This window comes from Tiliqua scincoides, chromosome 13 (genome assembly GCF_035046505.1).
Source record: "Tiliqua scincoides isolate rTilSci1 chromosome 13, rTilSci1.hap2, whole genome shotgun sequence".
In the NCBI taxonomy this organism is placed as follows: domain Eukaryota; kingdom Metazoa; phylum Chordata; class Lepidosauria; order Squamata; family Scincidae; genus Tiliqua; species Tiliqua scincoides.
In genome coordinates, this window is record NC_089833.1 from 2,239,403 (window position 1) to 2,267,061 (window position 27,659).

The following is a 27,659-nucleotide window of genomic DNA, read 5'->3' on the forward strand; positions in this document are numbered from 1 at the left end:
TGTTCCCTTACCTCAGAGCTGCATTGCCGTTATGTCAGTGCTGGAAAGCACTGACATAAGGGGTTTGGATTGCACCCTCAGGTTCCCAACAGATGTCCAGATAGTTAAAGTCCCCCGTTACAACTACCTCATATTCTCACACATTTAGCACTGGAACCCACTTTTTAGAATGAGAATCTGTCAGAACCCACCCACTCAGGGACCCACCTATGCTAAGAACCCCCCCCCCCAGTTCTGTTCACCTGGCAGTCAAGAGAGAGGAAAGGGGCACTCCTTGAGTGGGCATCTTTCAGCCAACATGGTGCCCAGGCAGGCAGGCGAGGAGCAGAAGGCTGCAATCCTCTACATTCTTCCCTGGGAGTAGGCCCCAGTGAAGACAATGGGGCTCTTCTGAGCTGTGCCACAGGAAGAGTGTGGGCATCAGCTGGCTGGCAGAGGCACACTTGCTCCTGGAGGCTTTACTTCCTTACAAGGTGACCAGACGTCCTCTTTTTCCAGGATATGTCCTCTTTTTTAGCTTTGTGTCCTGGAAAAGAATGTAAATACCCTCCTTTGTGAGCAGCCCCTGCAGGCAGCACAAAGCCTTCTTGTAATTAGTAAATGATATGTAATAAATTACATGTACTATAGTTTTATATGTAATAAGTAATATAGCATTTACATTAACTGCTCATTGACCTCATTAGCTGTCTGGCAGAGGTACACTGCCCCCGATCATGGACGCTTTACTTCCTTACAACTTACTAAGGGCGAAATCCTAACTAACTTTCAGAGTCTAGCCTTTGGAAGGGGTCGGGACAGATTTCTGGAGGAAAACTCCAGGTCTCTTGTCGTGGCCCCCCGAGGCATCTCATGGGCCGCTGCGAGGTGCAGGAGACCAGAGCGGACGGGCTCTGGCTTGACGGGGGGGCTCTTCCGGTTCTCACGGCTGGAGAAACGTAGGAGCATCCCTGGGATCTGACGGGGCGGGGAAGAGTCCGCGATCCAGAAGGAGAAGCCACGCCCCGTGGCGATGCGGCTCCCTGCGGGGCTGCTGCCTGAGGACGGTCCGAGCCCGCAGGGGAGGGCGCGCGCCCCGGAAGCCGAGGAGGCGGAGCTCTGGCTGTGGCTCTCACACCGGAAGTGAGGCGCAGCCGGCGGTTGGAAGGGGGACTTCCGGCTTGAGGCGTTGCGTTCTGCCCCGGAAGTGACCCGCGCAGGACGGTTTGGCGCGGGAATCGGAGCTGCGGGCAGGAGCGGAGGGTGGCGAAGTGGGAGAGGCCCCGCGGCAACGGGGTGGTGACGTCGCCGTCCCTGGGGGGTTCGGGGGAGGGCGCGGGTGCACAGAAGCTCGGCGGGGGCGGCCGGTCCGCAGAGGCCCTCCCGGGCCGCCCTCTGTCCGTTGCTGCCTGTCCTCAGCCCCCTCCGGAGGCGGCGGCGGCGGCGGCAGCGGCAGCTGCAGCGGGCAGGCCCGGTCCCGAAACGGGCTGCGCGTCCCCGCCTTGCTCGCCGGCCCCTCCCTCTGCTTCTGGGCCCGCGCTCTGCCTCGTGGGCGGCTGAGGAGGAGGCGGGACGCAGCCGGGGTCTCTCGCCCGCTCCCTCCGGCTGCAGAGCCGCTCCCGCGGGCCGGCGCCATGGGCGCTGCCGGAGAGGCGAGCGTCATCCTGATCGAGGACGAAGCTGAGCGCGGCCCGCTGGCCGAGGAGTCAGGTAGCCCGTTCTCTTCGGAGCAGCCCAGCGCCTGTCCTGCGCCGGAGAGGCAGGCGAGACGGGCCTGCGCACTGCGCGGCCGGGCTGGGAACTGCTGTCCTCTTGCCTCCGGCAGCCGGTCGGGCTGGGAGCGTTTGGGCTGCTGCAAGATTCGGGGTGGCTCCCCCTCTCCATCAGGGCAGGGTGCCAAGTCCCGCCCGCGGCCATTGGCAGCCCTCTGGAACCCCAGGCTGCCCACAGGGAGCCTCTGGCCTTCAGGAGACTTGCTGGAGCTCGTCTGGCTCCTGCCTGAGCTGCTTCCCTCCCCTGCTTGCTGTTTCATGTCCGGGCAGCAGCGGCGGCAGCAAAGAAAGAGCCAGCCACGCTTTGTGCAGGGGCTTTGTAGGCCTTGAGCTATTGCAAGACCTTCGTTCATTCATATAAGTTCCATCTCTCATATATTTGTTTGTGTAAATTTATTCCAATTGTAAATGTTAATTAATTTTTTTCTCAGCCCCTGACAGAGAGATAATGTGACCCTTCTGCCAAAAAGTGTGGACACCCCTGATTTAGGGGGTTGTTGTGAAAAAGATTCATAGGGAACAGAATAAAAAGACAAGGAGCAAACGACTTCTGTGGGCTTATTTACATAGAACATGTTAAAAAGGAAGGTCACTCTAGAGCAGTAGATGCAGGTGCTGAGTCCTGGTAGCAGAAAGGCCCCTCCTTCTATCCTGATCCCAACTGAAGTAAGAAACAGTTGGGCTGGGAAGAAGGCACCCCTCTCTGCTGACACAGGGACACTGCATTTCTCTGTTTCTGACAAATGAGGAAACTGCTGCCTGCTCTTGTAGCATACTCTTTGAATGGAGTCTGACCAAAAATACCCTTTTAAATAAAAGAATGAGCTGTGAGCCCATCCTGCCTCTTAAAAATTGAAATTGCAGTTTTCTTTCAGTGGGAGATTCTCAACATGCTTGGCTTTTGCAGAAGAGTTTCCCTTGGAAGAGAAGAGAAGAAGAGGTGATGTCGTGGACGAAGATCGTGAGGTGGTGGTTACTTTCTGCAAGCAAGCCCAAGTGATGCCTCATGCAAGATACGACTGCATGACCTACCCTTTTGAGTATGTATCTTTCCCACAGAAAAACAGTGGGAATCTCCCTACTTCCACTGAGAGAAATAATGTCGCAGCGCAGCCACACTAGAACATTCCATCTGTCCTGGTAGTGCTCTTTTAATTGGATGTTTGCAGCCCATGATGACTATAGTATTTCTAGCACGCCGTTTAATGTCTCTAGCATATTATCTTAGACAGAATCCTTTATTTGATACCATGTGGGCCCATGCAATTGCCTGCCTGCCTTAGCTCATCATGCTCCACATGTACAGTGAGCTCTCTGTACCCAAGAGGGATCAGATACTACAGATACTGAATTCTGCGGATAATAAAATTCGCAGCCAGAGAGCCTCAGATAACCTTCAGGATGTGACTGAAAGTTACCGTCCAAACTAGAAGGTGTGTTGAGGAGGTCCTCCGAGGTACCTCCAACCATGGGCTCGGCGTCTCGAAAATACCGTAGATACTCGCCTATAGTACGTAAAGTAACCAAGCTCCAGTTATCACTTCGCCTTATCGCTGGGTCAATCAGAGGCAGAGCCTTTCAACTCTGAAAAGTTTCCTTTCTTGCTCAAGCGGGTCATTAGAAGCAAAGCAGAGATTAGTTTCTAATCCAAATTCCAGCCAAAGTTAACCTTTTATTCTTCTCTGTTCCATTTTGCAAATGCTGTAGCAGCCGGTTCTGTTTTGCAAAGGCTTGCATGTAGCAGAGATCTGTTTTTTTTTCAACACCAGGATGGGATCCTCCTTTGCACCATTGCACCTTCAGTGCACCATTACTTAAGAATAGCACCCATGGAAAGCAGTGGGTCTACTTCTGAGTAAAAAGGGTTGCAAATATATGCAGCTGCATTTCTCTGCTGTGAATTGAATTGCACACTCTCAGTTTTGTGTTATAGGTTGTATGTAGAGCTTCTGGCTTAACACACCAGACACCTTAAAGGTGGATTTGATTCATGGATCTCTTGCAGTGGTTCCCAACTTTTTTTCACTTGCATTATCCCTTGGCAGCCCATTTCCATAAATTGTACCCTTCATATTAGCAAAATTTTTGTAATTAATAATACAAGCCCTCATCTCTTTTATATGAAAACCCAGAATTCATGTATTCATTGCAGTATTTTCTCTTTTTTCTGTCTGAAGAGCTGAAGACTATGCCTTTTCACTGTTTTGTGAGAAAAGTGTCCTGAGAAATTCTTGGTGATATTCCATATTATGTTTCAGCTTTTTTACTATGCTGTTTTTCAATCACTGATTCATAGATGAATTGATGACCAAAAACTAGCTATTGGTAGGGCTTTCACAGCCAACTAGCTACCTTCCTTCCTGCCTTGCTAGCCCTGCAAAGCATTCTGAAGCACGACCTGCCCTTTTCTGCCATTATGCCATTCTTTTTCAAGTGGCAAGGTCCTGGTGAGTGCCCCTGGGAGTACATGAATCTCAGGTTGGAAACCACTGTTGTACTGGTATGTTGTTTACAGTGCACGGATAGTGTTTATATAAAAAGGTGGTGAAGACCAGAATTTAAAAAGAATAAAAATGTATCTTATGATCTTTTAATAAATTCTTTAATAAATTAGAGATTGTACAGTTCTTAGGTAACAATTAGTGGTACATTATTTTTCAGGATCTGGCCTCGGTTAAAATCAGTCAAAACTTATAGTCAGACCCCCCCCCCCCAAGTTTAACCCCTGACTGAGGGTCGTAGAAAATTCCGTGATTTTTTTTTGCTCAAAACCTGCCCTCGACTTATCTGTGAGATCGGCTTATTGGCGGTTGCCTGCGGTGCTTGGCTGCTGAGCCTGAGGACAAAGAGGTTCCACTGTATTGAGATGGTGATGTGTTCCTGCTATGAGTCAGGAAGTCAAGGCACTCCAGTTGTGCACTGCCTTCCAGAACCCTAGCCCCAGCTTTGATCCTTGAAGGGGAAAGCTACGTCAGGTAAGGGTGTTTACACCTATAGTGAGAATACTTCTGGAGTGGAAGCAAAAGAGCATCAGTTGATAGCACATGCTTAAAAACAAAGGCTTCCTTTCCTTCCTGCAGGCGTGTAGAATGTGAGGTATCCTGTCCCCTCGGAGTAAACACCAAGATCTGTCGTCAGTGCTATTGCTACATTTGTGATAAACTTGCCACAGAGGTAAGGATGGCTTTGAGGATGTGGGCAGTGATGCGTTCTGCCACTCTTTTATTCATTCTCAACTTTGAGTGCCACTCCACACTGTTCACTCTCCTGTGTCCAATTATGGCAGGCCCTGATATCCAGAGGAATTGGAGAGGTAGGTTTGGTAAAGCATAACCCTTCCCCCCCCTTCTCATTGCAGTGTTTGGACTGGACAACCCCTTCACTCTGCCACTGCAACGCACACAACAAAAGCAAATACTGGAAAAGTCAGTGGGCTTTTTCTCTCACCGGCGGTCTTGCAGTGTTCAACTTGGAACTCTCGGAAATAGACTCAGATGTCCGACGTGGAGGTGAGTGGCTAGTGGTAGAGGGCCAAAGCACCCCAGAGTTGCATCATACTAAAAGGTGGAGGCTGCTTGATTGTTCTGTGTGTGATGTTCATCTCCCACCTTAAACCCAGGCATAAAAGCCCAAAGGAGCATGCATAGTGTTCCCAGGTAAGGAGGGAATGGAGGCTGAGAATAAAGGCACTCTTCCCCTTGAGGTGTGTTTCTGCCTGAGTAGTGGTTCTTGGCATGCCTCCTTTGAAGGCAGGGAATTCTGTGTGTCTGCTTGAAGAGATTTGAACAATCCAACCATATGATGCAGAAAACTTGCCCTGCCCTGGTAGAGACTGGCTGATCAGGAGGCAAAGCCAGAGCTGCAGATGGATCATTCAGAGACACAGTGAACATTCTCCTGGGTATTTGTGTTCACTTTGTTTATTGGATTTATATTTTGTGACATACATAAAAATTACCAGAGTTGACTGAAATTAGGAACACTTCTTTCTCTGTGTTCATGACGGTCTTGTATTACCAGAATAGCACGTGGTGGGGGTCACAAAGAAGGAACACTTTTCTAAATTGTGGAAAGGTTAGAAGTGAGCACAATGGATATAACTATTTACCCTTTTCCCTATAGGAGAGCTCTTGCAAAAATTCACTCGCGATGTTTCTGTGGAATACAGCAAGTACCTGTCAGGGGAGAGATTTCCTTCTGATTTTCACCCGTGTCTTTGTTACCGGAATTTGAGTCCTGGGCAGTGTGAAACCTGCAAACTCCAGCTTTTGCACATCGTATACAGGTAATGCTGATAAAAGCATTCCTAGGAAAATCTTACTTTAATGTATGCCCAGAAATTTGCTGTGCGTGTTTCAAAGACTGCAGCCCTGTGAATCTACTCTTGGGTGAAAACCTTGTTGAATGTAGTGGGTAAGTTCATTTACTTGTGAGTAAGCATGCATAGGTTGGTACAGTTGGGGTCTGAAAAAAATTGCTTGGTTGTGCCCCACCTCTACAGACTGGTCTTTGGGGTTAATCCCTCACTCCCTAGTTCTTCTGTGTAGGTACTTCTCAAATATTTTAAACATGGGGTGGGGCTTGTGAACTTACTGCTCCCCCCACTTTATTCAACACATAAAGCCTTGCCACACTTGAATATTCATGCTGTGGCCTCCTACTACATGTACAGATCAGGTCTAGGGACCTAGTTCATGCTGGCCTTAGAGGATGACCTTTTTGGACCCTTTGACTGCCTTCTTAAAACAGTGTAGACGAAAACTTCATAAGGATGTGCAAGAAAACCTAAGAAGAGCCCTGCTGGATCAGGGCAAAGGCCCATGTAGTCCAGGTTCCTGGGTCTCACAGTGGTTCCACCAGATTCCTCAGGGAGCACACAAGACAACAAAAGACCTGCATCCTGTTATCGCTTCTTGCAACTGGCATTTAGAGACACTTCTGCTTCTAAACCAGGAGGTTTCATATGCCCCTCATGGCTTGTAACCTGTGAGGGACTTTTCTTCCATCAATCTGATCAATCCCTTTTTCAAGTCATCTAGGTTAGACGTCATCACCACATCCTGTAGCAAGGAATTCCACAGATTAATGTCATGGTGGGTAAAGAACTATTTCCTTTTGTCTGTCCTAAGCAAGCAGCAGCAGCTCTTTCTGAGCTCCATTTTTCCCAAATCAGATTAGGATTGGGGGGGACAGCCACCCCTCCCACCAAATCAGTGTGAATCAGTGAGTTCCAGAATGGGAGGAAGGCACCACCTGTTTCGGAATTCCTCCTCATCCTAGAACATGTCCCTCTTTTCTGGTGTCCTGCATTCACTTATCCCCTTGGTGAAAGCATTCCACAGTTTTATGACTTCTGCTGTATGTTGTTGACCTTGCATGGGATACTCAAGTGGCACTGGATGGATGGATTTTTCTCCCCTTCCTCTCCCTCACCTTGATATGCTTCTTTTCATTCACACCATTGTGGAGATCCATATGCATCCCAATTTGGTTAAAACCCACATTTGTATTGCAGCTCAGCTTAGTTTAGTTTGTTTGGCAGCCAAGACATTGAAGTCATATCAAACTAGTCTTGTCCGGGATATGTATCTGGAGAAATCCTTTTAGATCTCTTCACAGTCTGATTTGGTTTTTACCACCCACCCTAATTGTCCCTTATGAACTTGGCCACCTTGCTATTTACCCCTAACTCCAGATCTTTTTTCAAGAAGTTAAAAAGCTCCGGTCCAAAGACAAATTCTCAACAGACCCCACTTCTTTCTACTCTGAGTGTCACTGCGAGCAGTCCTGGCTTTGTTCCTTGACCCTGAAACCTGCTGTTTTTCCAGGTATACAGCTGTGTTTGATCTTGTAAGGGCCTTTCTCAATAACGCTGAAAAAGAGAGCCCCAAAGCAGAGGCCCTCTTGCTCTTGGGAGCAGCCAAAGAGATTGCACTCCACAAAGACCCGGCTGCGTAAGTACCCTGGCATGTTTGCTCAGTCTTGTGTTGTCATGTTAAGACAAGAGTCAAGGAAACAACATGTGCTGATGATTGTAATCTGCAGAGACAGAAATGTCAGCAAAGAGGGAGGCACTTTGCCTTTGCTCTTGAGCTGCAGAACAGAATACTCTAGGACTGTTACCACCACCACCCCCCTGGGTAGCTTCAGAGCGTAGCACAGGAATTGTTGGGCTAAATCCAGCCTGAACTCTCCTAGCAGCTCTACTGATTTTCATTAAAATGTGGCTAAAATGTCCACTATTTCACTTGTAAGGCAATGGAAATTGTTTTCAAACCATTGAGATGTTCTTCCTTCTGATGTTGCATCACTTTGTGGGTCAGTTCCTTGGTTGGGTCAAAGCAACTGTGCTCCTCATCATTATTATGGCAATAGGGGTTTCACAACATACACATTATTTGTCATCCTTTGAGCAGTGCTGCAATGTAGATCAGTAGTATCCTCAAATGAGATAGGAGGGTGGGAGATGGTCTTAAGGCTTGTCTTAAGACTCCCTATTAGTGAGAATTCAACCCTACTAGAGTTGAGATTCAGAGTGAGAGTTTGCAGTGGCTCCAGGGCAGCCCCCTCAACTAGGAAGCCCATCCTGCTAGTGATGCTGCCTGCAGACACTGCAGTGGCAGGTGGCATGCAGTATTTGCACTAAGGGGCCTGAGCTGCTGTGTGGACCCCCCTGCTGGCTGTTCTGCAGCTCCTCAGCATTTCTGGACACACAGCAGTGATGTCAAATTTCATTGCTGGACTTTCAGGGATGCCAAACTGGCCAGAACTGATCATCAAAGGACCTTGAGCTGTGTGGCTGTACAGCTTAAAGGAAACTATGGTGGCATGGTACAACAGTGGACCCTCTTTATCTGTGGGGGATCAATTTCAGGACCCCTCGCAGATTCTGAATTGCAAAATGTACCTGCGTGCTGTGTGTGGCCTGGTGAGAACACCTCTGGACACAACTGGAAGTAGCTGGTGTGAACTGGAAGCTGCTTCCAACCATGTCTGGGAGGTCCTCTGGCCCTCTAGCTGCAGGCTCTGCATCTATGGATACTCAAATCCACAGATACTGAGCTGCAGATAAGGACAGCCCACTGTATTTCAAGCCTAGTCCCTATCACGAGGACAGAGTGCCTTCTGAGAAGGCCATTCCTGATATAGCAGCTGATTTGGTTACTGGGAGGACTGGGACTCTTTGGGGGTCCCCACTTAAGACTCCCTCTAGGCCCCACTTCCCCATGTCTAAAAACGGAATCATACAGATGGAAAAGAACACCTCTTTGGGCGGATTTGTGTGAATGTCGGTTGGGTACTTCCTCAGTGTTCATTTTGGGGAGTGGTCCTTCTGTACTATTCACACATTTCCTCCATGGGGGGAATTGATGCTGGAAGGAATCGTGAGGGTATCTGAGTTCTCTGCTGGAAATGAACAAGGATGTGAAAGTGTTGCTTTCTAGAATAGAAGTGTTCTGGTCAGGGATTCAGCCAGCCCTGCTCCTGTGCTGTTGATTCTCTCACATCAGAATACCATCCCCAGTACCAAATATTTTCAGGGGAGGGGAAATATCACAGAAATGTGAGAGAACTGGGAGTAACAGAGCTTATGTTTCACATTTTTGGTCAGGTGCTCACAAAATGTGGATCTCTCTGCTTCACTGAGCCAGGCTGTGCCTCGTCTGATGGCCAGGTAAGGCACTGTTTGCTCAGTCTTTTGACTTGCACCATACCATGCTCCATGCCCTGTTTTACTTTTGCATGGCAGGTGTGCAATTCTCCCTGTAGTGCAGGCAGGCACCAGATAACCCCTATACCTGTGGCTGTAGTGGTGAAATGGCTTTGAGTGCAAGGTTAGATCAGGATGACGTTGCATGGAGGAGTGTGGCTGCTGTGGAAAACAGTAGCCAGGTGGTGCTGAACATCTTTTATCTGCCTCCTTAATGACTGGCTTGTGTCTTCATGCACATTGCCTTTCCCCTTCCCACAGTGACTGGTGTTGTAGGGCAGGAAAAGGCACGTGGGGCCAGGACATTGCCTTAGCTGAGGCAGGAGGAGGGTCCACTTTGAGGACAACCCCGCATTTTACATCCTGCCAAGCCTGGCTTTTGTTTTGCTTTTAGGGGGGAGAAGCAGTTATTCTCTCATTTCTCTGCCCCGCCTAGCCTCATGAATGAGGCCATCCAAGCTTGTTTAGTCTCGTGGAAAAGTTGAAAGCAGAACCACTCGCCCTTAACGCTGGACATTTTCATTAGTATTTTCTCAGAGAGGAATCTCCTTTGGGGCAATCCATGTTCCTTTTCTCCTGCTTTTAAATTAAGTGCGGCCTTCAACTTGTTGTCAATGACTCCATCTGCCAGGGGAGTTGAGAGCTGCTTGTAGGAAATTAGTCCACAAAAGTGATGCCTGACATTGTTGTGACTTTGGAGAAAGTACTGAAAATATCAGATTCTCTCCTTGTTGCAACCTTGATCTGCCCAGGCACTAGCAACCAGGGAAGCAAATTGGGGGGGGGGGGTGTTTTTGTGCAGGGGAAGATATCTTCCCATGGTAGTTGACACTCTGTGCCCCCACATGAAGTAGTCCATAGTTGGTGCATGTGTTACAGAAAACCAAGTGGAAGTTCAGAAAGTGTCCTTGAGCCAACTTGACAAGGCCAAGGAAGTGCGCGGAGTTGGATTGCAGGACACCTGCCACCCAGCCAGGCTCTCCTACCCCTTTGTTGTCTTCTCAGTGGAGAATAAAGGTGCATGACATAACCTGCAAGGGTACTCAGCACTCTCTCAGAGCTGGTGGCCTCACAGTAACCAACGCTTAGAGTGAGAGAAAACAGTTTTATTTTTTCATGGATTTTGGTGTTTTCCAAAGTTAGTGGTATATCAGTGGTATAGTATAGTGGTACTATACTGAGCTGCAGCCACAGTCATTAACCATGCACCTCTCATATTAAACAATAGACTAAATAAATCGGTTTTATTCTTTTGCAGTTTTGGGGGGGGTTTGTTTTTTACAAAAATGAGAAGTGCAAAAAGCGGTGTTCTGTGTTTTTATTTAATGATCACTATTTTCTCCCACCTCTTGTGATGCTCCCCTGGCTTGTAGAGCTGGTGAAAAGGAGGTCTTGCAAGCAGGCTGTTGCTGAGTGTTCCTCCTTGTCTTACAGCTGCCTCTGCCCAAACGAAAGTACCTTCTGCCTGGCCTGAAGCCAGAGTTAGCAAAGGATTTTTGCCTTCAGTGCTGTTGCTGCTGGGGCAACTGCAGTTCCAGAACCTCTCTGGTGGGACAAGACAGCGGTTTTTGGGGCTGCCCTGCTCCCCCCACCTCTCTTAGCCTGTTCTAGAGAATCTGCTTCTCCTTTCAGGATTCCAAAGCAGGTGGAGGGGGTCTTGTCCCCATGTATAAGAAACATTGACCCTTGCAGATCAGACCAGGAACCTGCTGTAGACAACTCTACCTGCTTTTAAAGGCGCCTTGTTCAAGTCAAGCCATGCTGACACGGATTTTTTTCAGGATCACAAGGCGACTTCAGAGGCTGCTGGTACTGAATGACTTCCCAAAAGCCCTGCAAGATAAACTAGTCTGCTTTTACCAGTCCATTCCTTTCCCCACTCATTGTTCTGCCTTCTCCAGCAGGTAGGTGTGTTGTGTCTTGCTTGCCTGAGTTAAGGATGGATAAATTCTCCCTCTCTGTTGCCCTCCTGTCCACCAGGGGACAGGTAATTTAAAGAAAGATAGAGCTAGGGAGCTGGCAGGAGGCACTTTTGACAGCCTCTGTTGGATGAGAAGCAGCAGGAGTCTGAGGACAGTAGCCTGCTACAGGATTGTCCCCTAGCCCTGGAGAGGGTTTTGGCTGCATGCAAATGGCTGCAGACTGGGCTTCCCCTGAAGGGTAGCTCCAAGTAGCTCCAATCTCACCAATAACATTAGGAGCTCCCCTTTCCTGGCTCTTTTCCCTCTGTGGGCTTCCCCATGCCCTGCCTTTACTACTTTCCTCTCTGCAAACCTTCTCTTGCCTTTCCTCCTCTCTTGTTTATTGGCTCTCTCATTTCCTCCGTACCAAGCACTTGGGGGGGGGGGGTGAAGGGAAGGGGAACCTCTGCATCCTTTGCTGTAGTTCAGAGTTCTCCACTTGTCATGCTTTCCTCTCCAGCCTGCATTTCATGTCTTGGGACCACGGATTGCTGACTTCCGTCTTAAAGGGACAAAATGTCACTGGTCAGCGGACTCGGAAAGGAAAGAAAGAATGTCTCTGTGAAATAGTCCCCGTGATAGAGGCACGGATTGAGAGGATGGAAAACCTCCAGCAGTAAGTTTGTACAAAACTGAAAAAAATGAGAAGGAAAAACCTGTCTTGTTGGGTCAGAACAGTGGGTGCATTGGTCCAGAGCCTGCTCTCAAGCTGTGTTCATTCAGGTCCCTTGTGAAGCTCAAAGGCAGGACATAGTGGATGTCGCCCTGCATCCCTCTTGTGCTCAATCTCTGGCACTCAGGGCTCTAGTGCTTCTGTTCCAACTTCAGTCATCTCAGGTCTGTCCAAAGGTCTTGGTCATCTTCCATACATCTTCTTAGTGACCTAAAACAGTAAAGTGGGCCCTCTTTATCTGCAGGCTCAGCACCCACAGATGCTGAACCCATGACTGAAGGGCCTCGGAAGATCTCCCGGATGTGACTGGAAGGCATTTTCAGTCCCGTCCCCCCCCAGATTTCATAACCACAGAATTTGGTGTCCGGGGGGGGGGGGTTTCTGGAACGGATCCCACCTGGATACCAAGGGTCCACTGTGTTCTCTTTAGTTGCGGCTGTTGCAACATCTTGCAGCAACAGATATGCAGAGAAGCTTGTTGACCGTGCTGAGCCAGCTGCTGAGGCCCTTGTTACTGCCCTTATTCCCCTCAGTACAGTGTCTTTCCAGTGACTGTAGCTGGTGTCTCCCATGTGTTTCTTTTTAGATTGGGAGCTCCCTTGAGACAGGGAACACTTTGTCATTCCTTTTGATACATAAACCAACTTTGTGAACTGTTTTCTTGAAAAGTGCTAAGAAAAAGTCATAGTAATGCTGGAAATTTTGCCATCTACATCATACTTAACATTTTAACCAGGAAGACTAACAACACTTCATGCAGCTCCGTGTCATACTTTTCAGAATGGTGGCGCCTAGGGCCAGACTGTTACCATTCAGCACTGGGTCTGTGCTTGCTACCTGCTCCTCCGTCCCTGCCCTAATGCTTGTCATCCTTCTTCAGGTACAGGGAATTGATTCGCTACTTGAAAGTGGTGAAATGCAACAACGCCAAATGGTATGTCCTTGAACCTGCAAACAGCCATGTGCGGGAAGGAAGTTTTCACCCGAAAGTTAAGCCTCTAGGTCAGGGGTGTCCAAACATTTTGGCAGGAGGGCCACATCATCTCTCTGCACTGTGTCAGGAGCTGGGGAAAAAAGAATTAATTTACATCTCAAATTTGAATAAATTTACATAAATGAATATGTTAAAGATGGAACTTCTATAAATGAATGAAGGTCTTGCAAGGCCTATAAAAGGCCTTGCACAAAGCAAGGCTAGCCTTTCCTTCGCTGCTACTGCTGCATCACAGATGTGAAAGACCAAGTAGTGAAGGGAGCCTTGTCCCACAGCTCAGGTGAGAGTCGAACAGTCGTCCTCACACTGAGAACAGTTGCATTGGGCCAGCATGGGCTCCAAAAAGTCTCCGGAGGGCCAGAGGCTCATTGGAGACTGAGGGCTCCCCGCCGGCCAGGTTGGGAGCTCCCAAGGGCCGCAAGTGGCCCCTGAACCAGGGTTTGGGCACTCCTGCTCTAGGTGATTGGTTTCAGAGGCATTGCTAGAGGGGGTGCAAAGCACTAAATTTTGCCAAGGAGCCTCACTGCAGCATGTAAGTGACCCCTTCCCTTCCGGGCTATTGCAAGCTATTGCAAGCTATTGCAAGCAGGGGAGCAAAATGGAGGTGAATGCCTGGCTCTGAAGGGGAGTGGCCACTTGCATGCTGCAGTGAGGCTCCCTGCAAAACTTAATGGGTCCCTTTGGGGAGAAGGGCGGGATATAAAGTTATTATTATTATTATTATTATTATTATTATTATTATTATTATTATTATTATTATTAATGCTTTGCACCCTTTCTAGCTATGCCAATGATTGGTTTACTGCTAGATTGTCCTCCAAGGGCTTCACACTTGGAAAGAAGCTTGCAAAATGGAGAAAAGCAGCTCTTGGAGAATAACCTTGTGACCCTCATTTTGGTCCCCTGGAAGGGTTGTCATCTTTTGCTTCTGAGGAGCAGTTTGGGCTCAGCCTCTTAAATCTGTTTAACCAAATAAGGTCAGACTTGGACTTGGTCAGATGCTGTAGAGTGGGAAGCAGCCACAGTGTGGCGGGGCGTGCGTGCGTGTGCACGCATGCGCACTCCCTCCTCCTGAGTATGGCAAATGCACCAAGAGACTGCAAAGACGACATAAGATGAAGTGGGTTTCCTTAAGGTCTGCAGGGGCACAAGCCCTTTTGGCCCTTGTACATAAACATTATTGGAAAAAAGGAGAAATATGCCCAATAAAGTCTGAGTCAGGTCCCTCCTCCCCATGACCCATTGTGGCTGAAGAGCAGACTTTAGAGGACTAGAAGTGGTTCCCTTCTCTCCCTGCTCCTCCAGCGCAACAAAACCTTGGTTGGCACTTCCCAGCCAATTGAACATGAAGCTGGCAGAGAAGGGACTATGGGCTGACTTATCCCTTGTGAAGTCTTCTTGGCATCTGTTATTTCCGCAACTATTTGTTCACACTGCTGACTTTGGCATCTGGCTTGATTTCTAGAATGGGTCAGTTTGCTTTTATTTGGTGCATGTTTGAAGTCTGGCTAAGAAGGTGGCAGAACTACAGATCCCCTTAGCATTTCGACAGCCTTTTGGCCCCACTGTTGGCAAGTCTTTCCCCCCTTTTCTTCTCCCATACGTTATCCTGCCTACCGGTTTGGGATGCCACCCCATGACTCTTTGAAAGGGGTGGAGCTCCAGGCTGCAAAATCTCATGCTACAGAAAAATGACTGATCTTTGTGGTATGATGGGTGTCTTTGTTCTGTTTGCTACAACAGGCTGAGTGTGCGACTGAGAAGCAATTGCGCTGTTTCATTTTCTTCCCCCACACAGGATGCAGAGTCAGAGGGACAAAGTACCTTTTTACATGTGCAAACGGGGAGACTTTGTGGGCGCTGTGCAGGAGCTCTTCTCATTCTACCCCAAACTCCGATGCACCGCTTGTCGCCTGACCCCAGCCCAATTCAAAACCTACTTAAAGATATTCCGGACAGGCTGTGTTCCCTCAGGGAGGAGCCTAGAGGAGGACTCCGCACCATGGCACTGTAGAGGTAAGTATTCCTGGGTTGAGATGTCCCTACCTTTTGGCAGACATCCGAGGGTGTTCTTCAGCACCAGCCATGCATCGGGTGCCGGTGTTGGCAGGGTAGGCTTGCCATATCTCCTGTGGTCTTTCTCAGAACCCCAAAGTCTGGAGCCAGGGCCAAAGAGTGGATATGGGGGGAGTAGAATCTAACTCAAAATGGTGATTTGGAGGAGGTGGAGCCAGTTTCTTATGGAGCCACATACCTACAGAGATGCAGATCTACAGATCAGGAATTTTGCCACATGATTCTAACACTGGCCCCAAGTCCCATCTTATGGCTCTGTCGGTCAGTTCAGCCTGCATGCAGACAATTGCAGCTTTGTTATTGCAGCTTACCCCTGCTAACTGGGTAAGAGGCACTTTTTCAAGTGGGTGCTCCTCTTTTATTTAGCAGGGGGAGAGTAACTGGCCCACCTCACCCCAGCACTGTCTGTTCTAGTGGCTGCCTGCTGGTGTTGTTTTGCATCTTTTTAGATTGTGAGCCCTTTTGGGACAGGGAGCCATTTAGTTATGTGATTTTCTCTGTAAACCGCTTTGTGAACTTTTTGTTGAAAAGCGGTATATAAATACTGTTGTTGTTGTTGTTGTTATTGCTGTTGCTGCTGTTCATCGATTGGGTCAGGTATCCTTTGCTGTCTACTGTGACTCACCCAAGCATCTAGCAGTAGATTCTCATCTTTTTCTTGCACCCCCACATCCTGCTGTTCAGAATACTGTGGGGTCTCTGCATCCACAGTCTCGCCACCCACAGATGTGAATATCCACAGGTACCAAGCCTGTGGTTGAAGAGCCTCGGAAAGCTTCCTAAAGTTGTTGGAGTGAGCCGGAAGTGCCTTCCAGTCACATGCAGGAAGCTTCTGGGGAAGCTGGGCATGACATCCTGAGAGCCAGGCACGGCGCGCCCCCCCCCTTCTGCATGGATTTCATTAGCCACAAACTTTGGTATCGGGGGGGGGGGGTCTTATCTTGGAACAGGTCCCTCACAGATACAGAGACAGCCGTTCTGTCTCTTTCTCTAGGTGCCCCTTTGAAAGTGCCTTTTCTGCTCAAGCGAACATTTATGGTTCTCTACAGCTCTTCCTCATTGTTTAGGAATGTAAGTACCTGTGTATGTGATTTTGGGGGGTATGTGATATTTAATTTGCTTTCTCTTCCACAGTTGGCTGATACTGACAACATTAAGCAGATATGCTCTGCCTCCCCTTTCAACCCATGATGGTTTCCCATCTGGTCTGTGATGTAGAGTTCTGTTGCCTTTGTCCTGCCCATACCTTTTCTCTGAAGTGGGTCACACAGAGAGCCATTGGGTGCCACTTGCAGAGAGCACATCGGCAGGTGGTGGTGCTGTGAAGCAAAGCACCCTGCAGATCCCTGTGTGGCAGCTCATCTTTAAGTGAGGCCAAATTTTGAACGCATGCCTGTGGCTGTACTTTCTTTTCGTGCCTCAGATGTGGTTTTCAAGGGATGACAGTGACCACCCAAGGAAGCTGCTACACTTCACTCATCAGAACGCAGGCTGGTCCCAGAAAGGGCCCTTCAGGCCCTGGTTTGGGAAGTGTCTCCCCCAACTCTGCCCCATGCTCTTGCAGGAAGGTTCAACAGCCTCACACTGCACAAGAAGGGATAGTTGTGCTGGTTCTTTATACTGGGTTGTCACCTGGTGGGAGAGGTTGCAGTTCTCAATTGTCCTTGCAACAACCTAAACCAGAAATATTATCGCCGTATTGCAGGTAGGGGGACTGAAGCTGGAAGGGGGTGGTGTCCCTTAAGGCTTCCTATTTTGATTATGACAAAGGGGAGATTTGAAGCTGGAGCTTCCCAGGTCACATGGTCTTGTTGTTGCTGTCCGTTCTCTGATAGCTGGAAGTATCCTGTCTTTGGGTATGGAGGCTGCTGTTTTCATCCTCTGTCCATTTAATATGATCTTTTTTAAAGCCTCTAACACACATGGCCACTGTAGTGGTCTATAGCAGTGAGTTCCACGTACTAAATTGTACGTTATGTATAGTATTTTCTTTAAGCACTATATTGTGCACTTATAAATGTGGCATGAAGTAGTTAAATGGAGCATTTGACTTGGATATTGGTTCAAGTCCTTATTCAGCTGAAGCTCACTGGGTGACTGAGTCGATTCTTTTCAGTCTAACAGGATAGAGGAGGATAAAACGAGAGGAGTGATGATTTTCACTTGGAAGAAGGGTGGAATAAACAAAAAAATGTAATGAATGTCATTGGACAGCCAGGTGCTCTTGTGCCTTAAGAGATTGACAAAGATCATGTTGAGATTTGAAACTGGATTAATAATCAGTCACACTGTGTTTCAGCCAAAATGTTGGAGCAGTGTGATCAAGGCTTTTAGCAGCGAGCCGTTTCTCACTGAGAATGGCCACCTGAAATCCTTCACGCTAGAAGAACCACCCTTGGAATTCCAAGAGGTAAGCCTGTGGTATTTCGTGCAGTCAGGTGGCTGCCTGCCATCCTGTTGGGGATGATCTGAGCTGCTCTTACTCACTTGCCTTTCAAGATTTGGTCTGATCTGCCCTGATCCCCTCTTTCCTGTGGCTGGAAGTGATACTAATTTATTGACCTTATCAGATGCTTTTCTTAAAAGATTAAGCCATCAATTCCTTAAAAGCTGTGCCTGAGCTGCAATGTTATAGAAAAATTTTGAGGGCCTGTGGTGTTTGGCCACAGAATGCTACATCCAGGGAATTCCCCTGTGGTCCTAGCCCTTAATGCTTGTGAAGCTGTGCTTGGAAGAGTGTGATCGAGGCTGCCCTTTAATCCCAGCAACCAAAGGGGGGGGTCTCTGTGTGTGATCTCCATGCTCATGGCTGGACCAACCATGCCCTGTGCAAGTCACAAGTCATGGGAGCCTTGCAGGAAAGAGACCATGCAAAAGGGACCAGGGTTCATGAAAGGCTCAATTGAAGAGAATGGACGTTGCCTGGTACCTGAAGGGACAGGAGAGAAGATGCCACTTCCAGGCATCTAGGGAGGGGCTCTACCACAGGACAGTCCCTTTCCAGTAGCTCCTGTACACTAGCTCCTGTACACTAGCTCCTGTACAGTAGCTCCTAATCTGCCAAGGTCAGGGTCCCTAGAGAAGGCCTCAGGTTGGCAGGATAGTTCATTTGGGTTGTGGATCCCTGTTCTCTTGTTTCTTCCTCTTCCAACATTTGAGGCTTGACTTATACGAGTTTAGTCTTGTAAAGGAGGTTTTAAATGGTTAATGATTTAAACCACAAAAATGGGAATTGCCAGTGTATTCATGGACACAATTATGCACATGGATGCTTATGGCACATTTCTCTGGTTTTAAAGGAAAGGATCAAATGTTCCACACAATGTAGTTTAGGTAATTGATGGTGAGATCCAGATGTCGGGCTGCTCAGGCTCATTGAATGACACGCTGACATCCAGATACTGAGATTTGATTGTCTGCTTTATCCAGGAGAGGAGAGGCCCAGGCCCCCTGCCTACCCAGAGACGGTTTTTTTTAAAAAAATTACATTTTGTGATGCCTTTTTTGCAGATGGTCCTAAGAGAATCTTTCTGCATCCTGGAAGAGTTTGAGACCAAAGTTGGCGTCCAGGTTGCTTTTTCCTCTGAAGTCTTTGGAACGCAGGTCAGTACCTGCTTTGAAATTAGGTGGCTCCCTGGAGAAGCCCAGGTCCCAGACTTGAACCCCTGCCTATGTCTTGAGTGGCAAATGTTGAAGATACCAAAAGGCCGGCCTGTCCGAGGAGGGTGCAATGGAGCAATTGGCCCTCTTGCTCTTGGCTCTCACATCCTAGAAAATTCTGAATCTTTTCTTGAATGACTGACTGAATTGCTTTCCTGTGTTCCTTCAAGTGCACTCCTCTTGTTCAGGGAGGGGAGCAGACGACAAAGGGTCAGCTTTTCCAGCTGAGAAAGCAGAGCCAGCTTCACCCAGAGAGGATGGCTTCTTCCCACCCCCACTAGTGAGAGTGGAAGTTATTTAGCACTTCACCCATCTCACCTCCAGGACAGAAGTCTAAAAAAAGGCACCCGAAGGGGGACATGATTGAATCATGCATATAAAATTTTCCCTTCACACAACACCAGAACCAGGGGACAACCCTAAGATTGAGTGCTGGGAGAGTTAGAACAGGCAAAAGAAAATATTTCTTTACCTAGTGAGTGAGTAATCTGTGAACTTCTTGCACAGGTTGTGGTGATGGCATCCTGCCTGCATGCCTTTAAAAGGAGATTGGGAGATTGGAGGAAAAGTCCACCACGGATTACAAGCCATGGCGATTCTTTGCAACCTCCTGGTTTTAGAGGGTGTCTATCTCTGAATGCCAGATGCAAGGGAGTGGCAACAGGAATATACATCTTTTGTCCTGAGCGCTCTCTGAGGCATCTGGTGGGGCACTGAGATACAGGAAGCTGGACTTGGCCTTGGCCTGATTCAGTGGTGCTCTGCTGATGTTCTTATGAGGAGTGGTCTTTCTCAGTCAATGATACATGTAAAGTGGGCCCATGGGGGATCCATTCCATTCAGTTTCATGGTGGAGCCTTCAAAGGACCCTGGACACAACTGGAAGTCACTTCTGTTTGCATCCAGGAGGTCATATGAGGCCCTCCAGCGCCCATGTTAAGTCTTCAGGTTACAAACCTGTAAATAAGGAGGTCCCACTGGATTTATGGCGGCAGGAACCATCCCCTTCATATGAGAAGAGGATTGATATCTCTCCTAATGTGGCACCTGCCATCTGCAATCTTTTTTAAGCATTTGTATTAAAAACAGGCAGCAAGAAAAAAATTTCAGTAGTGAATCAACTTGCAATTGGAGCTTTCTAAATCAGGCTGATTTTCTGCCTTTCTTCCAGTTGGAGTGGGCAGCTGGCCTCATTTTTGTGGTCCAGGCGTTACGGAAAATGATCCTGAAGGAGCATCGTAGCCTGACGGCCTTCCTAGAAATCGTGCTGGCTTTTGGGGTAGGTTTTGGTAGGACTTTCATTTAAAGCTACCAGGCATTTGTGCCACGATCACAATATGTGTATGTGTATTTTCTGTTTATACAATAAATTTCCTCTGGGGGCTTCTTTTATTGGAATAAAAAGCTGAGACTTTCAGGAAGCTGGACTGTGCCCAATACCATACTACGGGCCCTCCTCATCCATGGACTCAGTATCTGGATTTCAGCATCAGTGGATGCTGAGCCACGTTTTCCAGACTCACAAAGAGAGTCTGGTCCAACAAGAAGCTGACGGAACATACCAAGATCCAGGTCTACAGAGCTTGCATCCTGAGTACACTTCTGTACTGCAGTGAGTCATGGACTCTCCGCTCACAACAGGAGAGGAAACTGAACACTTTCCACATGCGCTGCCTCCGACGCATCCTCGGCATCACCTGGCAGGACAAAGTTCCTAACGACACAGTCCTGGAATGTGCTGGAATCACTAGCATGTATGCACTGCTGAAACAGAGACGCCTGCGTTGGCTCGGTCATGTTGTGAGAATGGATGATGGGTGGATCCCAAAGGATCTCCTCTATGGAGAACTCGTGCAGGGAAAGCGCCCTACAGGTAGACCACAGCTGCGATACAGGGACATCTGCAAGAGGGATCTGAAGGCCTTAGGAGTGGACCTCAACAAGTGGGAAACCCTGGCCTCTGAGCAGCCCGCTTGGAGGCAAGGCTGTGCAGCATGGCCTTTCCCAGTTTGAAGAGACACTTGGCCAACAGTCTGAGGCTAAGAGGCAAAGAAGGAAGGCCCACCGCCAGTGAGACAGACCAGGGACACACTACACTTGCTCCCAGTGTGGAAGGGATTGTCACTCCCAAATCGGCCTTTTCAGCACACTAGACGCTGTTCCAGAACCACCTTTCAGAGCGCGATACCATATTCTCTCGAGACTGTAGGTTGCCAACAACAACAAGGATGCTGAGCCTGCAGCTGGAGGGTCTTGGACCTTACAGATGTTATCAGAAGTCACTTTTGGTTTGCACTGTTGACTTCTGGTTGCATTTGGAGGTGTTCCTAGGCCCTCCTGCCACGGATTTAATTATCTGCAGAATTCATTGTTGGGGAAGGGGTCCTGGAATGAATCCCTGTGGATATCAGGAATGCACTGTATTTTATTTAATTAAGGGGTTTTTTTTAAAATCCTGCCTGCGACCAGAAGTCACGTTGGTGACTTCCAGTGATGTCTGAGACGTGTTCTGAGGTGTGGGGCGGCCATGCCCCTTAGAACACCTCCCTGCCCCTTAGAACACCTCCCGGACGTGACCAGAAGTTGCCAACCCAAACTGGAAGTGGCTTCCAGTCACATCCAGAAGGTCTTCTGAGGAGGCTGGGAGGTTGGCGCAGCCTCCAGGTAAGTTGTGGCATCATGTCCCTGGTCCCGCATGAATTTCAGCATCCACAGATCATGCAACTGGTCCCCTGTGGATACTGAGGCCCACTGTACAAAATATCTTGTTTTTCCTGAGTGTTTGGAGCATTGCACCCAATGTTAATTCTTGCCCTTTGGACCAGAACAGTATTATTATTGCCCTTGTGGTGCCTTGTAAATTGTGAGTTTACACCCAGTAAATTCATACCCCAGGTAAAGTTTGACCTGGCAGCCTCCTTAGAACTCTGTCCTTCACTAATCATGCCTATGTTGCGTCTTAGCATCAGTTGTCTAAAGCATTTGGCCTGTATTGTCTCAGAAGTTTCAGCAATATCCCTGTATTACAGGGATACAGTGCTCAGCACTGCCTCTGTTGGGTAAGGTGGGGCTGAAACTGAGCAAATAACAGCTTGGCTAAGACAATCTAGCAATTTGTTCCTGAGAGCAGAATTTGAACCAGAGGTTGGAAAATGGCGTGGAAGATTGTTGAGGTGTGTTTTGAGTAAACGTGATGGGGACTTGCTCCAAGTGGGAGCCACAGAAGGAGGACAGAAGCTGAGGGGTAGGTGGCTTGCCTGAGGCCACCTTCCAAATGCAGACTAAGCCAGGACTCCTTAGCCACAGTGACACACTTCCATAGCTCTCTACCACCCTTCCTGTCGGCATTTGGAACTGTCCATTGTGCATGTGCAAAGTGAAATGGGTGCTCTGAACTGGCATATTCTTTCTTCTGCCTCCCACCACCACATCCCCCTGCCTCAGCAGAATAACTTCTGGGCTCTGAAGCTGCTGTTTGAGTCCCTGTCTTACCAGCAAGTGGCTCTGTGCCGTGTCATCAACCTGATCCTCACAGACCTCAACAGTCAGAAAGCAAACCTGCTGGAACGGTAAGTTTTCACAGTGAAGTGCCTGAGTTGTACTTTTCTCAGGTCCTCCAATTCGTACCGAACCCAGATGCCACTGCAGGAGTGAGAAGTCATTCTGTTGGCTATTGTATCTTGAGCTCTAGCCAGTGGCTTTTGAAACCCTCTCTAGGGAGAGACCCCATTGTGCCCTGCTTTGCCTACTCAGTGAGTGGGTTGGCTGGGCCAATGGGCAGAATGCTGAAGGATCCTGGGCAAGACAGCAGGAGTGCTCCATTCATTTTAATGGACTATTGGCATTCAGAACTGTGTGCAATTCCTGCTGATTACTGTATTGATTGATCCCTGCCGATTGATTGATCCCTACTGCAATAAAAGACTTTCACCTGATCTCCTGTGGTGAATAAAGGCATCCCCCCAGTATCCACAGGCGATATGTTCATGTCCCCCAGCACAAGAGGAGGTTGCTTCAGCTGAGCTTGGCCAGTGCAGAGGTCTGAGAAGGGCAGGAGGGAGGCTTTCCAGGGCAGGGGTTGGGTGGGGAGCCTGAGGCAGGGCTGGGACCCAGCTGTTATGCTGGATCCTGTCCCCCCAAGCAGCATGGAGCAGCTTGAAGCTGCTCTGTTCTCAGACTTGTGCCACCTTCTGGGGTGGCGTAAGTCCAAGGAGACCCATTGGGGTCGTAGTGGCTTACCCAGGGGTAAGGGGAAGAGTTTTCCCCTTGCCTCCAACTGAGCCACTTTTGGCCCCAGTCTTGCGCTGGACACAGCGCAGGCCTCCAGGGCCTGCCTGTTCCAGTGCAAGATAGAATTGTGCTGCACATCATATTGCGAACATCCAGTTCCATCTAGTGCCTTTGTTGTGTAAACAGTCACTCCCTGCCAGACACTCACTGCACAGGCTACTGGAGACCCATTGCTTCACTAAAAGCCTCTTTGTTGTATAAACAAAGTATCTACTTGCTGTGCAGGCTTGATTGCCTCATTAAGAAGAGCCTTTTTATTGTGTTTTGGTCTGTCTGGCGGAAGGTCGTTAAGCAACACACGCCTGGACTTCTACTAGTCCCTGTTGAAGACATATTTGCAAGGCCAGAGTAAGTCCTTTGGGGATCTCTGATATAGCTAGAGAAGATATTTAAGACAGACCTGCAGATGACCCTGGGTAGGCAGAGGCCCATCCACATCGTGGCACACTATGTATGTTTTAGATTTATACCTCATCAAAATTTTGGTCAATGGCCTAATTTGACATGAGCATTGATTCCTTGCTTTGATTCTCATTCTTCCAATGTTCCTCAGATGGCAAAGCCTGGGCCCCCAGTATGTCGGAAAGCTGCTCATCCTCTTCCTGACAGCCACAGATGGCAGTACCCCCACCATTGGGATTTCCATCATGAACATTATTGGTGAAAATGTAGATGTGTGAGTGTCACCTCATGTTTGGTGCTCATTACAGATCTGCTGTCTTTTGCAACAGCACTTCTTTAAACCCACTGAGAAGTGTTATGTTCTGCAGATAGAAGATTTGCAGAGAGGCAGCCAAAGCTGCCTGGGGAGTAATGACAAATGATTTGTGCTGTGTTCAGGTTGGCTCGCGAATGGAAACTTGGGGGAGTTACTTCAAGCATGATCAGTTGGGCAGTTGTCTGTGTAGTGAAGAGGTTAATTGCTGAAGCTAATCGGGGAGGGGGGAAAGATTAAAGCTAACAAAAGTCATTGGCTACCTTCAAAAATTAGCTATTAACCAAACTGTGGTTCCTACCAGGTCAATTGCTTGACAAACTGTACCCCAGCTCAGCAAATGAGTGTAAGTAGTGATGGGGACACATCCAGTCTGATGGTGGCATCAGCCTGGAGTAAGAGGATTTCCTGCAGCTTCACAGGTTGTGCAGAAGATTTATTTGCTTATGGATTGAGTTTAGAATAGATTTCCTTGGAAGGGCATCAAGGACTGGAAGCCATTTTGGATCAGCCAGGCTCTTGGATGATCTGGGGACTTGGTCACAAATGTCCAAATGTCCACCAAAAATATCTAATACATGAAAAGAAAGTTTAATTCATAAGAACACTCCAAGTCGTATTCATCTTTGCATCTATGCATTTCAGATGTGTGTTTCTACAAAACTTATTTCCTCAGTGGAAACACTTTATTTTCCTCAGTGGAAATTTACTTTAAAAAGTAAATTGCCTGTAAAAAGTGATTTTTGCTTGGTACGTGTTCACACAAGAACCTATCTTTGAATGGGTTTATGAATCTGAAATAATTTTGGGTGCGTTTGAACCCTGGAATCTCTGGCCCTGCGTCCATTTTCCAGACTTCTCTTCATGTCCCGTTGGGTGGATGGCCTCAAAATTTTGAACTTTGCACCAGATATTAGGTTTGGGGCTTGCCTGTTTCAATCACAGAAGTGCACAATATGTATGGACTTTGGGTTGGAGAGGTGTGAGTGGACAGCTGAAGATGGGAGAGTGGCCTGTGTTTGAAGGATGCTCTTGGTATCCCTTCCTTTCAGGTGTCCATGGGTGAAGCAGGTTGGCGACTACCTTAAAAAATGGGTAAGTCCATCTTGCCTCTTAAGGGTCAATTTTTCAAGAATTGTGGGATACCTTTTCAGAATGTGGTAGTGGAGGGCAAAAAGCAAAGCATGTGAATGTTGAATGTGTGGACATTCAAGAGAATAGAAGAAGCTTGACTTGGAAAGTAGTTTCTGTTAAACCTGGGAAGGGTAATTCGTGGTACAGGTGTCGCCCCATATCCACAGGGGTTCCATTCTGCCCCTGCCCCCCATAGATACGGAAACTGTGGGTACAGGGCAACATTGTAGAAAGCTCTATCCTTGCCCCTTCCTGTACCCATTACATTTGTTTTTTATGTACTTTTATTTTCTTAACACAGGATCGCAACATGCAGTCAAGGGGCCTGCATGCTAGAGGGAGGAGACTAACTGAATATTAGTAGGAAGTAGGACATTTCCTGCTTCCTGTTAACGTTCTGGCTGGGTCCTTCTAGCATACGAATTGCTTGCCTGCATGTCGCATTCCTGTGTTAAGCAAGAAAATAAAGTACAGAAAAACGAAGGCAATGGGTGCGCTGGGGAGAAGAACTGCAGATAAGTGAAAGCGGTTACTGGATCCGCAGACACGGGGCAGGGTGACAGCTTGTTGTGAAAGTTGCTGTTTTTCAGATGGTGGTTATCAGACTAGAAGTCTCTTTTGTGCAGGTCACGTGTCTATGCCACAACATAGTCTATAGCAGTGGTTCCCAAACTTTAGTTGGGGCCCACTGGTGGGTCATGACCTGGTTTTTGGTGGGTCACCAAAGGGTGATGGAAAGATCAGATAACTAATTGCTTCAAGCCCTGAGGCTATTCAAAAATCAGATACTGTAGCTGCTAATTACCCTGCAAAGAGCTCAGCTCCTGCAGTTTACAAGTACAGGGAGTTAAATGTTCGAGGGTCTTTTTCTGGTTATTACTTACAAATACATAAATAAATATTATAGCTTTCCAGATCTCCTAGGTCTGGTAAACCTAGATGGGTCCCAATAGAGTATCAGTTTAAAAAGTGGGTCCTGGTGTTAAAAGTTTGGGAACAACTGGTCTATAGGCATTTATGAAGTCCCAAATTATGTGGCTATGCACAGTAGGGGAGATCAATAACTGGGGTTGCTAGTTATTGCTAGTTGAAAACCACTCAACAATCCATTACCTTTTTCTTTTGCCTTCTTATACTCTCTCTTTTTCTTTCAACTGCACAGCTGCAGCCTTTTGGTTGGACAACTTACGAAGTTTCCCGGTTCCTAGCCATTTCCCAAGCTGTTCATTAGCTCTGTGAGCTCAGACTGTCTGGGAATTGCGAGCTTCTCACCTCAAATCATGCCTCGGCAACCGTGTTTGGGACAACGTGCTCCCCTCCAGATAAAGGCCTTTCCGAATGGTTGACAGAGCCTCTGAGCATCGTGCAGCATTGGTTGACTGTTTTAGGCTATGAGCAGTCCTGTGCTGTGGACCATCCTGATGGGACTGGATTCTATTGTGCAAGATGCAGAGGGTGTTAAAAGTGGAACTAGTTTGTTTTGGGGAGGATGAAGCACCCTATGAAGCTCCCTGTAACTTAGGGCATGTCAGTGCAGATTTTACCAGCTGCTTGACCCCCTCCAATCCCTTAATGATCCCCTGCCACCTGTGTTTGGCCCAAATGAAATCCCCACTTTGTTCACATGTGCAGCACCTCTTGTTTTTGCAGACCAGGTGAGGCGCACTTTTGAATAGGAAACCCAAAACCTCCCATGCTGTGATGTTCCTATCATTAACAAAAAGAGCTACATTTTGCTTGGTTCTCATGCAGGTTGCAGGAAATGCAACCTCCATAGAGATGTGTTCCCACACCTGCATTTCTTGTATTGGGACTCACCAGTGTGGTCCCAGAGCAGCAGTAGCCATACCTCTCCCCATATTTTGCAGGTATTATACTCCTGTGTGACAAGTGCAGGTGCGAAACTTGAAGGCAGAAATTGCTTGCCCTCAAAGGATGATGTGGTAGAAAGAGCATTTCCTGCAGTTACGTAACTCACCAGACCTACATCAGTCCCATAACTGGAAGCGGGTCCTTTCAGTAAATTTTTCCACTCTTCTGCCTCTCATATCGAGTCCACAGGGCTTTCTTTCTACTTCAACTTCAATAAACCTTTATTGGCATACTGGAAATCCACAAGCAATAACATTATAACACAGCAAATAAATGCAACTTTACGGGGTATTAGATTCTGATCTTTGCCTTAGAAACTACCGCTAAAAATTCTGCCACCAAATTGGTGATAGAAGGGGAATAATCACTGAGAAGATTTGGGAGTGGATCAACAGGAGAGACAGGAAGAGAAGAAAGAAAAGGATCAAGTAAGGAGGACCTGAGATTATGACATAGGCTTTCTTTCTATGTCATGTCTTTTTCCTCATTTCTGGACTTCTTTTATCAAATGCAAAAACTGATCTGAGAAGCATTCTGTAAGTGTTGGGTACTCTTTTTTTCAGAGAGCTGGTTTTAGTTTAAGAGCTTGAAAAAAATCTCCCCCCCCCCCCAGTTCTGTGTGCAACTTCTCTTGAGTTTTGAGTCACAGTCAACTCATGGCCATGAATTTTGGCAAGTAAGGTTACACCTTGTAGAAGTGTAAGAATATGTAAAAACTATATCTTTATCAAGTATTGTTGATTTTGCAAGTTAGTATTTCATTCTGGTTGATTTATTTAACTTGAACTATAGTTGTTAAATAAAATTGTACATTTTTTTCTC

At 47.7% G+C, this 27,659-nt stretch overlaps 1 protein-coding gene across 1 annotated transcript; it reads left to right on the forward strand.

Moving 5' to 3' along the window:
• The first annotated feature begins 1,012 nt into the window (after positions 1-1,012).
• LOC136663839 (uncharacterized) lies at positions 1,013-27,659 on the forward strand. Its single transcript, XM_066640799.1, has 20 exons — positions 1,013-1,090; positions 1,200-1,689; positions 2,659-2,791; positions 4,832-4,925; positions 5,110-5,260; positions 5,874-6,036; positions 7,580-7,705; positions 9,364-9,426; positions 11,244-11,366; positions 11,884-12,039; positions 12,977-13,030; positions 14,889-15,106; positions 16,161-16,237; positions 17,466-17,576; positions 18,677-18,769; positions 19,998-20,105; positions 22,274-22,395; positions 23,670-23,792; positions 24,884-24,926; positions 26,128-27,659. The coding sequence occupies exons 1-20, from the start codon at positions 1,013-1,015 to the stop codon at positions 26,194-26,196; spliced, it is 2,595 nt and encodes an 864-aa protein (XP_066496896.1). The 3' UTR covers positions 26,197-27,659.